The sequence below is a fragment of the Rhamphochromis longiceps genome, linkage group LG7, assembly GCF_057381845.1.
Source record: "Rhamphochromis longiceps isolate RC_006_pf linkage group LG7, R_longiceps_female_GT1.1, whole genome shotgun sequence".
NCBI classification, from domain to species: domain Eukaryota; kingdom Metazoa; phylum Chordata; class Actinopteri; order Cichliformes; family Cichlidae; genus Rhamphochromis; species Rhamphochromis longiceps.
Window position 1 is genome coordinate 62,413,497 of NC_140563.1, and position 12,107 is coordinate 62,425,603.

General features: G+C 41.4%; 1 protein-coding gene and 1 long non-coding RNA gene across 4 annotated transcripts; one reads left to right on the forward strand and one right to left on the reverse strand.

Moving 5' to 3' along the window:
* Nucleotides 1-4,904: 4,904 nt before the first annotated feature.
* Nucleotides 4,905-7,297, forward strand: LOC146666621 (uncharacterized). The gene is made up of 3 exons (XR_014912785.1): nt 4,905-5,256; nt 5,903-6,023; nt 6,323-7,297. It is a non-coding gene; the product is annotated as an uncharacterized LOC146666621 (long non-coding RNA).
* Nucleotides 7,298-8,225: 928 nt separating this feature from the next.
* Nucleotides 8,226-10,553, reverse strand: LOC146666622 (uncharacterized). Of its 3 annotated transcripts, none has more exons than XM_085414737.1 (4): nt 10,234-10,553; nt 9,670-9,810; nt 9,386-9,464; nt 8,226-9,023 (listed from the first exon to the last, which is right to left on the reverse strand). In XM_085414737.1, the coding sequence occupies exons 1-4, from the start codon at nt 10,279-10,281 to the stop codon at nt 8,800-8,802; spliced, it is 492 nt and encodes a 163-aa protein (XP_085270863.1). In that variant the 5' UTR covers nt 10,282-10,553; the 3' UTR covers nt 8,226-8,799. The 3 variants fall into 3 exon arrangements, 2 of the variants coding, with proteins under 2 accessions (XP_085270863.1, XP_085270862.1); XR_014912784.1 differs by having other exon boundaries at nt 8,228-9,023; nt 9,386-9,467; nt 9,670-9,848; XM_085414736.1 differs by having other exon boundaries at nt 8,252-9,023; nt 9,386-9,467; nt 10,234-10,552.
* Between the last annotated feature and the right edge of the window lie 1,554 nt (nt 10,554-12,107).

Genomic DNA, 12,107 nt, shown 5'->3' on the forward strand with positions numbered 1-12,107 from the left:
GTACAAAACAAAAATGGCAAGGGGGGGCGATAGCATCACCTTCACCCATGATTGGGTAGGAAGTCCCAAGTATGACTGAAGGTGTGATTTGTTCTAAAGTCTTAGAACAGCTGACCTGAGAGGTAGGATCATGGCTAAGCTGGAAACCTGGATCCTCTGTGGCTGATTACCAAGTCTATGTGAAGTATCCTCTGCAGGTCTACTAGAAGATGTGAATGCAGCATTACCGACAATCCCTACTGCGACGTTCACTGAAACCAACCAGTTGATGTACACCATGGCACAAGTGATACTTGTGAGGTGCATGGGTAGAAGGTGAACAGAGCAGTACCCTTCATGGAGAAGGGATGGAGACTAGAGGCCATGATCAAGGCAATGCAGAGAAAAGTTAGCCAACTACTGTATGAAAGCTGAAGAAAGGTGTGATGAAGAAAGGGATGCCTAACAAGTACAGCAATCTGTCTATACCTGAAGCCTTGGAAACTGCCAAGCAACGACTCACAGCATTGGTCAGCTGCTTGAAGGGATATACCAGAGAGATAGAATTCAGGGGAATAAATCAGCTCTACTCAGTGGCAAGGGAACAAGAGTGGAGCTGGAACAATACTGAAAGAGCATATGGGAGAAGGACACAACCCATAACAACAATGCTCAGTGGCAAGTAGATCTAATTGCAACTTTCCCAAACAGGTCCCAGTGACCGTCACAGTGGCAGGCATCTAAGAAAGAGACTTTCGCATGATGAGCTGGACAGCACCAGGCCCTGACATGATTCATGCCTATTGGCTAAAGAAGCTCACTGCACTCCATTAGCGTGAAGTCAGCACAAAAGAACCAGTTGCTTAATAACAAGTATGACTCAATGCAGAGAGGTCTATTAACCCATAGTGAGTGAGAAAGGTGACTGAAAAAGAAATACTCAGTGCATCACGGGAATCCCCCAGCAGCCTACATCTATTGCAGCATAACTAAAGGAGGATCACCTGGTCACCTGATCCAGCCCTGGCTATATGCTTTAGCAAAAAGTTTTAAGCCTAATTTTAAAAGTAGAGAGAGTGCCTGTCTCCCACATCTAAACTGGAAGCTGGTTCCATAGAAGAGGGGCCTGAAAACCGAAGGCTTTCCCTTCCATTCTACTTTTAAATACTCTAGGAAGAACAAGTATGCCTGTAATACGAGAGTGGTAAATGGACTGGTTCTTATATAGCACTTTTCTACTCATCTGAGCACTCAAAGCGCTTTACACAACTTGTGCATTCACCCATTCACACCCATTCGCACAAGCACATCTTTCTAAGTGCTTCATAGCTAACATTCACACACATTCATACTCATTCATACACACATTAGCCAATGAAGAGAAGATATATATATATATATATATAATACATATATATACATTCTATGTGTGAACCTGCTTTCATCTGTAAAGAATATATAATTCCCCGCTCGCCCCTGCGGGCGGTCAGTCCTTCAAGCTCGGGTCCTCTACCAGAGGCCTGGGAGCTTGAGGGTCCTTAGCTGTTCCTAGGACTGCGCTCTTCTGGACAGAGATCTCAGATGTTGTTCCTGGGATCTGCTTGAGCCACCTGCCTAGTTTGGGAGTCACCGCACCTAGTGCTCCGATTATCACTGGGACCACTGTTACCTTCACCTTCCACATTTTCTCGAGCTCTTCTCTGAGCCCTTGGTATTTCTCGAGCTTCTCGTGTTCCTTCTTTCTGATGTTGCTGTCATTGGGAACCGCTACGTCTATCACTGCGGCCGTCTTCTTCTGGTTGTCTACCACCACTATGTCTGGTTGGTTAGCCACCACAATTTTGTCTGTCTGTATCTGGAAGTCCCACAGTATCTTAGCTCGGTCATTCTCCACCACCCTAGGGGGCGTCTTCCATTTTGACCTCGGCACTTCCAGGCCGTATTTGGCACAGATGTTCCTGTATACTACTGGCTACCTGGGGTCTTGTCTGATGTGATAAACCCCAGCCTCTATGGATCTTGTGCTCAGAGCTTGTTCCTGTGCTGCCATGATTAGTGCCTCTGTGCTGTCTTTCAGTCCGGCTTTGTCCAGCCACTGGTAGGATTTCTGGATGTCAGCCACCTCTGCTATCTGCCAGTGGTACATACCGTGCAGGGGCCTGTCCTTCCATGATGGTTCCTCCTCTTCCTCCTCATTCTTGGGTTTCTGCTGCCTGAGGTATTCACTGGGCACTCGGTCAGTTGGGGCCATCTTCCCAATGTATTCTTGGATGTTCGTTGTCTCATCCTGGACTGTGGTGCTGACACTCACCAGTCCCCGGCCTCCTTCCTTCCGCTTAGCATACAGCCTCAGGGTGCTGGATTTGGAGTTAAACCCTCCATGCATGGTCAGGAGCTTCTTTGTCTTGATGTCAGTGGCTTCTGTCTCCTCCTTTGGCCAACTTCCCAGCAGGGTACCTGATCATGGGCAGGGCGTAGGTGTTGATAGCCCGGATCTTGTTCTTACCGTTCAGCTGACTTCTCAGTACTTGCCTGACCCTCTGGAGGTACTTGGTGGTTGCAGCTTTTCTAGCAGCCTCTTCATGGTTCCCATTTACCTGTGGGTTCCCCAGGTACCATGGCTCAGGGGGTTGGGAAGCGCATCTGTAATCGGAAGGTCGCCGGTTCGATCCCCGGGCTCTCTGTCCTGGTCATTGTGTCCTTGGGCAAGACACTTTACCCTATCGCCTACTGGTGTTGGCCAGAGGGGCCGATGGCGCGATATGGCAGCCTCGCTTCTGTCAGTCTACCCCAGGGCAGCTGTGGCTACAACCGTAGCTTGCCTCCACCAGTGTGTGAATGTGAGAGTGAATGAATAGTGGCATTGTAAAGCGATTGGGTGCCTTGAAAAGCGCTATATAAATCCAATCCATTATTATTATTATTGTAGCTGTCCTCTATGTCTACAATGTTGCCTTCTGGTAGTTCGATCCCTTCAGTTCTGAATACGTTCCTTCTCTTTGTTATCATCCGACTACATTTCCCTTCCCTTCTGGGGGTCCTTGAGGATCAGGACTGTGCAGCGTTCGGTTAGCCATTCTGGGTGTCTCTCGTCAACTAGCAGCTGGTTCATTTGTGCTGCCAGGTGCTCGTGGAGTGCAGTCAGCTTCTTCAGCCAGTAGGCGTGAACCATGTCTGGGCTTGGTGCTGTCCAACTCTTCATACTGGAGACTCTTTCTTGGATGTCTGCCACTGTGATGGTTACTGGACCCTGTTCGGGGAGGTTGCTGTGGTCTGCCCTCAGATCCATTAGCCGCTGAGCATTGCCGTTATGGGTTGCATCCTTCTCCCATATGCTCTTCCAGTATTGCTCCGTCTCCAGGTTTGGTGGTGCTGTTCTCATATTGTTCCCCTGCCACTGAGAGTACACCTTGGCTGGTTCTGTGGAGAACAGCTGGTTTATTCTCCTGCCTTCGACCTTTCAATGTCAGAGGCTGAACTCAATGTTCTATCCATTTAGCATCACCTCCCTAATTGTCTGAACCTCTGGAGGGCAGCACGGTGGTTAGCACTGTTGCCTCACAGCAAGGAGGTCCTGAGTTTAATTTGACCATCAGACCAGGGTTCCTCTGTGTGTAGTTTGCATGTTCTCCCTGTGTTTGCGTCAGTTCTCCCTGGGTACTCCGGCTTCCTCCCACAGTCCAAAGACATGCAGTTGGTGGGGATAGGTTAATTGATCAATCTAAATTGCCCATAGGTGGGAATTCTGGAGTGAGTGTGAATGCTGGTCCGTCTCTGTGTGTTAGCCCTGCGACAGACTGGCGACCTGTCCAGGGTATACCCCGCCTCTCGCCCTATGACAGCTGGGATAGGCTCCAGCGCCCCCTGCGCCCCTGAAAAGGACAAGTGGAAGCAAATGGATCAGTGTATCCTATACTAAAGGAGGTTACAAACAAAGTACTTAAGGATTTTTAAAAAAAATAATATTATTAATATATTATTAAAAGAACTTAACCAGCTGTCATTATGGCTACCATGCAGATAATTCCAAGTCACTTATCTCAGTTAGCAACCTTCCCCAAGCATATTTGACTATTTTTCTGCACCTCTAGCCTTGCTGAGCACTCAGAGTGCTTTTACACTACTTTTATGACTTTGACAATATAGCTTAAAATGTGTTTAAATAAAAAGAGCATTAGTTGTTTCTCAAGGAATAAAAAAAATAAGTAGATAAGAATTCAAGGCAATTAATTGTTTATTTTAAGTACCAACACTTAGTAAAGCAGCAAATTTAAAATGCATCCCTGATCATTTCTAGCTGACCCCATTGGAAAAAAATAAATAGCAAAGTCACACTAAACACAGAATATGAACAATGTATATAGTATGATAAATAGATTAAAACAGGATGATATTGTATTTTTTAAATAGAACCTTCTTTATTTATTGTATGTGCATACTGGTGAGAAATAAATAACTTAGTCCATTCTTATGGAACTCCAAAGTGTTCACAATTAAATAAATAAATAAGTCATGATGAAATAAATAACTATGTGAATAAATAAGACACAGATATGTAATGTGAGAATGATATTGTGAAATCATGGAACACATCTTGAAAAAAATGCTCATTATTGTGAAATATATTGCATTCTGCTATATAAATTTACTTGTTATTGTGAAATATTATTTCATGGTCATTATTTTTCACAATAACAGAGATTATTCCTGAGGCATTTTATTTATTTCCAGCCGTTTTTATTCCAAAATGTCCTTTTTTCAAAGTCAGTCTTTATTTCAAAATCCCGTTTTTCCCGATGGTCTATTTATTTCATAATGCGACTTTTCAGCAGAATGACTTTGTCTGTCAATCAATGTAAGTGGGCTGGACCTTTGCACCTATTGGCTTATCGTTTTCCATCGACTAGTTTTCCTGGATACCGCCTCCGCGGACGGCTAATACAGCTAGCAACAGCGTGCTAGGTCAAAAGTCACGGAGGATGGCGGACTGGTGTGAACTTCAGCCAGTTCTGCTCATTTAAGCAAATCAGATAGAGAGGGATCATTTACCTGTAGATACTGTTTTGAGTCGTTTAGATGTTTCTGAAATGCCCGGATGATAATTGCTCTTCAACATGTTAGCATCGATGACAGCATTGTCGAAGGTTTAAGATCAATTCAGCACCGTGTTCGTTTGGAATACGCCGAGGAAGAACAGTCTTCAAATGTTGGCCGTCCACGTCTTGAAATCCCAGTGCAGCACTCAGGACTTTAGTGCTGTCCGGGATAACCATCGAGGTAATTGTCGATACGTTTTCTGTGTCTCCGAGCACAATTAGGAGGGAAATGACGGAGGAAGGTCTAAGGTAAATTTATGCTGTAATTGAGCACCTGTGTGATTCTGTACACAGCATTGTTTAGATGTTGACCTTAATTATGACGTTTGACAATGAATTATTATCGCTTACTTTTTTTTTGTTACGGTCTAAACTAAGTGGGGCAGCTACGGCTAAAGCTATCGGCGCCATCTCGGCGTTGAGACACGTTTAGCAGTGTTCGCTGTTAGTGTGTTAACTCGGAGACTGGGGGCAGTGGAGCCTGTAGGAACCTTTTACACAGAGAGTAGACCCACCAGCTTTCCACAGTCTACTTACTTATCACATCTTGTTAGACAGCAGGGTCATTAGTGCTTTAAATAGTACATAGTTGAATGTTTCATTGCTGTTTGCAGTTGATTGTTCTCTGATAACGCATAACAAGGTTGATGTTAAATAGCGAGTTTATTGAAATGGTTTTGTCTATTTCAGCAGCATTATAGATATCATACTTTCTCTGGTGTCTTCGGTAAAGCTAAAACAAGAATACATTTACATCCTTGGTTCTTTCAGCATTAATTGGAAAACTTTGAGATTTGCTGTTATATGAAAAAATGTTTTATGTGCAGAAAATCTGATAGGAATTCTTCTATTGGAGATGTGGATTTGGATTCAAAAGTGCTGGACATTCAGTGGCCGACTGCAGAATGATGATGGGACATCTACGATCCAGAGGCATATACATTCAAAGTAAGCTGATATTGTTAAAATATCCAAACATCAGTTTCCGGCCTGGAAAGCATGTGTCAGTGTGGCCTTGATGTGATATTTTAATGTAGGCATCAAAAATGACTAGCATCTTCTTATCACTGTTACGCAGTTATGTTCCTGTTTGAACCAGTCTGTACACGATTCTCTCTCCTCACTAAATCTGTACAGCACCTGGATACTTACCTGACACAATGATGATCTGTCCCATATGCATTAGTGTTTACAATACAGTCTTTTTGTAGTTGTTAGTACTAAGACATGATCTGTTTGTTAATCAGGATTTCGACTGATGGATTCAATGAGACGAGTCAATCCAGAAGGGGTCAAGATGCGACGGTTATCTATTAAGACTGCAAGGCGTTTTCAGTACAGTGTATCAGCAGCAAATCACCTTTGGCATATAGATGGAAATCAGCATTGAGCGCCTGTGGAGGGATGTATATGAAAACATCTTCATCCAGCTGGAGATTCAAGGACTGCTCAACCCTGGTGAAAGAATGCACTTGTTTGCTCTGCACAGATGCTTTTTGCATCACATTCAACATCATCTTCAGTCATTCCAGGAAGCATGGAATCAGCATTGACTCAGAAAAGCAAACAACCATTCACCCCTGCACCTCTGGTTGCTGCTGTGGAGCAGGGAAATTATTTTACTGCTATTGTTAAATAATCATCATTATTACCATTGCATTAATAATATAATCTGGAGTTTATATTGCATTCAGGGGTTGAACAGTGTGTGTCTTTCAGAAAGGCTAAAAGTCACAGGCTGACAGGAAACAGGCTTGCAGAGAGTTTGCAGAAGCAGGAAGTTATTTTGAGCAGCAGGCTAAGACGAGGCTTTAACAATGTAACAGATAGCTTTAAGATGGCCTTAAGATGTTTATGATGATGTTAATTTTGTATTTCAGATGCAGTTATAACTATTGTGTACACAATGTATATCTGTGCTTATTAAAGAGTTGGAGCTCGGTCAATTAATTGGGGGTTGGAAGCTTTGTTCGGCGCGATGTCCGGACAATCTATTGTGCAAGTGACTTGGAGCCATAGAAGGAATTGCAATACATGCTTACAAAACACTTATATCAGGTCATTTTATATTAAGGTTTTAAGTAGAGGTTCTTGGTTAAAACATTTATTTAGTAGAAGACATACATATAGTCTCAGTGAGCCTCTGGTCTGGTAAAAGGTCAGAAGTGCAACAGGTGAATTGAGAAAGAGCATTTGAGGACGAGACACAGACAGTTAGTAGGTGAAGAGGTGACACAGAGAGCATGTGAGGTCAACATACACACACACACATGAGTTAGATTTATTTAGAGGAGAGATTAGTCATGTCTCGGTAAGAAAGAGGAACAATTCACTTTAAGACAAGAACGGAAACTACCAGCCATGAAAATAGAAGATGATCTTCTGGGTTAAAAGTCATTGTGGTGTTGATCTGATCTATGTATAAAATGTATCTGTGACGCATGAAGGGGCGTCAGTAAATCAAACCCTGATGCTATAAAATATCTGTTTATGCTTTGATTAAGTCGAAGATTAATTCCTGTCTGTGTACAGATTATTCTTCCCACACGTGTGTATTCATTAAAATCATTGTTTGACCAAGACCTTCTGGACCAAGGGTGGTTTGTACTCTCCTTCCTCAATTTTGAACCTTAACACTGCACAGAAAGGAGGGACAAGATTTGTCACAGGTACATGACTATTTGATCCATATTTGTTCTTTTATGTAGAACTCTGCTATCTGTAGTGGAGATGAGTTTTTCTACTGTGCAAGTTGGTGTACCAAAAATCTTTTTCCTGCAAGTGGAAATGTCTCCCAAGCCATTCTCTCCTTTTATCCCACCTGTCAGGTATAGATGGCAATACTTTAAACAAAGTTAAATTTGTTATACCTGAAGAGAACCAATCCTGACCTAGAATGGGTGAATGAATAATTAGTTGGTAGCCAATGCCTAAGCAACTCACATAGGCCCTGGCAGACTCAATAAGTCCATCTAGGAACAGCTGCAGGAAACAGCTCTTCAGTTTAGATTTAAAACATGTGCATGCTCTTTCAGGTTGATGAGGATTATGGTGTGGACTGGACAGGACCACATAATCGCTGCCCATCAAATGAGATCACCATTCCTGAGATTCAGCTCCCACATGCACTGAATGAACAAGACCCTGCTGTGCTACCAATACTTCAAAATCACTTGTAGAAAGACACTATCACATTTAATCAGTTTCTATGTCAGGAGGATTTTTTTTTTAAATTTCTACATCTATGGCTTTGTAGCTAATACTGACTCAAAACAGCATAACCAATTTCATTTTCAACAAAACAGTGAGTGGCTATAAAACAGGATTTGTTTTATACAGCTGTCACTTTAATGATATTCATCTCTTGGTTGGATATACAGTACATGTCAACTCTGAGCAGATTTAATACAATGAACACAGTACAGTAGTGTAACATCTTAATTCAAATAATTTTTTCTAGAAATGTTTTTGTACCAGTAGCGAGTATAAACAAAACATACTGTGTAATTTATAATGTACAGTGAACAACTGAGTTTGATATCTTAACTCTTCATCAGTTTATATTAAAAAAGCCATAAATGCTCACCTGTACTCTGTATTTTTCACTGTCAAGTGTATTAAAAAGAACTAGAACTCACTAGATTGTCTGTTTCTTTGAACACTGAATACAGTAATGTGATGCAAGAAAGAAGAAATGGTCTAATCTTACCATGTGGTTATGGAATCAATCGTAAACCAGACCAAAACCTGAGTCAGTAGAGTTGAGACACACCTGAATGTCCATTAGAAATGACTCATAGGTACAGTAGTGTGCGGGAAGGCGTAGTACTTCAAAACCGGTGGAAGACTTTGGAAGACTGCTGTTGACCACTTCCACAGTCATTTCTCTCGGTAGGACTTCCCATCCTGTCCAAAACTCGATGAGGGCTTTTTGTTGTGCACAAGATGCTGCAACAGAAGATTGTTTTAAACTATAATGACATCCTATATTCATTACTTTGAATCTTTTATGGAAAAATACCATAAAAGATGACCACTTACATACAGGGCACCAGACATTTTTGCCCCACTCAAATTACTGTTGTAGCTGTTATAGATATCATGTTAACAAAGCTAAAAGTAGTCTACATACAATTCTAGTGCAACTGATAATGCCACCACTCTTTTTATGTATTGCATGGAGCAAATAACAAAACAAAATTATACTATAGTGTACTTTGTTAATGACCCAAGATCGCTGGACTGTATGTAATTTACCAAAGTATAATCAGAGAAAACCAATGGCAAAATACCTATCGCAGCAGACTTACCATTTTCAATGAAGGACCGAAGGTAACCTGCCACTCTGCATTTATCCTCGAGAGCATTCCTCTTCTTCCTCATCTTCATCTTCTGTGGCAGGCCACAGTCATTTTATAGCTTTACTTATCTTGTATCAGCAACATTAGGTGTATTTTTATTAAATGTAACCCAGCTGTTTAACTAACCCAAGCATATAAAATAGTATATTGGTGTTTTGTGTCAACAATTAATGTTCATCCTTCATAAATTAACCTTTACTATTCAGATGTTAAAAGATGTGACCTGACCTTACCTCACAACAGGGAGCAGTCTCTGATTCCCTTGGTAAGAAAAGAGGAATGATGTCTGATCTTTCTGTCAGAAGCGGCCATACCATGGTTTCCTTAAGCCCTTTCCTCAGCTGCTTGACTTGACGACTTGTTTGTGTTATGACCTACAACGGTGAGACCAAACCAAAACTGAAGTTGGAGTCTGTAAAGTGACACACACTTTAAATGTTAAATATTTAAAGAACATCCACTGTACTAGTAAAAGCATTTTCAAATTATACCCACTTACAAAATCACTACGTTGAACTAAAATTGCTTTCTTTTCTTTCACATAGATTACTTGTCTTCCATATTAGCACAGAACATAAGCCACTTTAAAACAGTCATGAATAACTATTACCTACAACAATGTAAATAGTAATACAGACATTAACCCAGAAGACAATTATTTTCTCTTACCTAATTTATAGAATTCTTTGTTATGATAAAAAACAGTATTAAAAAAAATCTGTGACTGAACTGATTAAAAAGCTCATTTTTGGCAGACAGACAGACTAACCAAGCAATAATAACATATCGTTACTTACCCTGAACAGCGTTTCGTGGAGTGGAGCTAGCTGTGATAGCGTTAGCATTTGCTAACGTTAACACTGCGTTTGTGATGAGAACTTGGACCAGGTACCACTTCATCTCCAGTACACTGCTGCAATACTCAGACTGAGGTGAAGACGTTCAATCTAAGCGGTTAGCAAGTTCTCTGAGTAACTCAGAAACGGACTTGTTTCCTGCAGCCATGCCCTTCACAAGAATTGATACACCTGTAACGTTATTCGCGCCCAGTGTTTTGCATTTGTCGGTGCCTTAAGTTTATTTTGAGCTGCATACTGCCGCCAGCTGCATAGGAGACGCATTGCACCATTAAACCTAAATCGACATGTGCTATTACTTATGTCTGAGTAAAGGAGCAACCAATCACACAACTGGCTCCGCCCTGTCTCTCTTGATTGACAGACAAAGTCATTCTGCTAAAAAGTCGCATTATGAAATAAATAGACCATCGGGAAAAACGGGATTTTGAAATAAAGACTGACTTTGAAAAAAGGACATTTTGGAATAAAAACGGCTGGAAATAAATAAAATGCCTCAGGAATAATCTCTGTTATTGTGAAAAATAATGACCATGAAATAATATTTCACAATAATAAGTAAATTAATATAGCAGAATGCAATATATTTCACAATAATGAGCATTTTTTTCAAGATGTGTTCCATGATTTCACAATATCATTCTCACATTACATATCTGTGTCTTATTTATTCACATAGTTATTTATTTCATCTTGACCTATTTATTTATTTAATTTTGAACACTTTGGAGTTCCATACATTCTAACATGCAAAAATGCATGTTCTTCAAGAATAGTATATGTAGATGGAATACTATATACCTTCAACAATGGGTATCAATCAGCTGGCTCACATAATACTTCACATAACAAAAATATAATATTTGCTCAACTTCTCCTTTAGAACAACTTACAGTATTATTCGGGTATCTTTACTGAGCGGCACATAGAGAAACACAAAGCTCTGTGCTTCTGAGACACTGTTTGAAGTACTTCAATAAATCTTTAAGTTGAACTAGTTCAGAACAGACAAACTGCAAAATGTTTACAATATTAGTACAGAGCATTCAAAGGAGCTTGCAAAGAAAAGCGTCTGGACTTCTTTAAGTTGCTTGAAGACGTTTCACCTCTCATCCGAGAAGCTTCTTCAGTTCTAAGGTCAAATGGTGGAGAGTCCCAGATATAACCTAGTGGGAGTAACCCCCCACAGAGGGACAAGAGGACCCCCTGATGATCCTCTAATCGCCTGAGCCAAGGTGTGAAACTGGGTGTGGGTCTCAATCAGCCAGAGTTTCGGGTGTGTTCATTGTGAAACCTGGCCCCACCTTATCATGCGAATTCCTGAGGTCAGATGGCCCAGGATGTGAGTGGGCGTTAAGGCATCTGGGAAGGGATCTCAAAACTGGATTATAGATGGCAGACAGTTGGTGTCGTAAACCCCCGCCTCTGTTCAAAGATGGTCGCTCACAGTGGACATAGATGGCTTCTTTCACTCCTCTTTCAAACCATCTGTCCTCTCTGTCCAAAATGTGAACATTGGCATCCTCGAAAGAGTGTCCTTTATCCTTATGATGCAGATGGACTGCTGAGTCTTGTCCTGTGGAGGTGGCTCTTCTGTGTTGTGCCATGCGCTTGTGAAGTGGCTGTTTGGTCTCTCCAATGTAGAGATCTGAGCATTCCTCGCTGCACTGTACAGCATACACCACATTGTTAAGTTTGTGTTTTGGCGTTTTGACAAAGAAGTCCAGACGCTTTTCTTTGCAAGCTCCTTTGACTACGATGACCTGGATGACTGAGAACCTTCACAGACAGTACAGAGCATTATTATTCTTGTC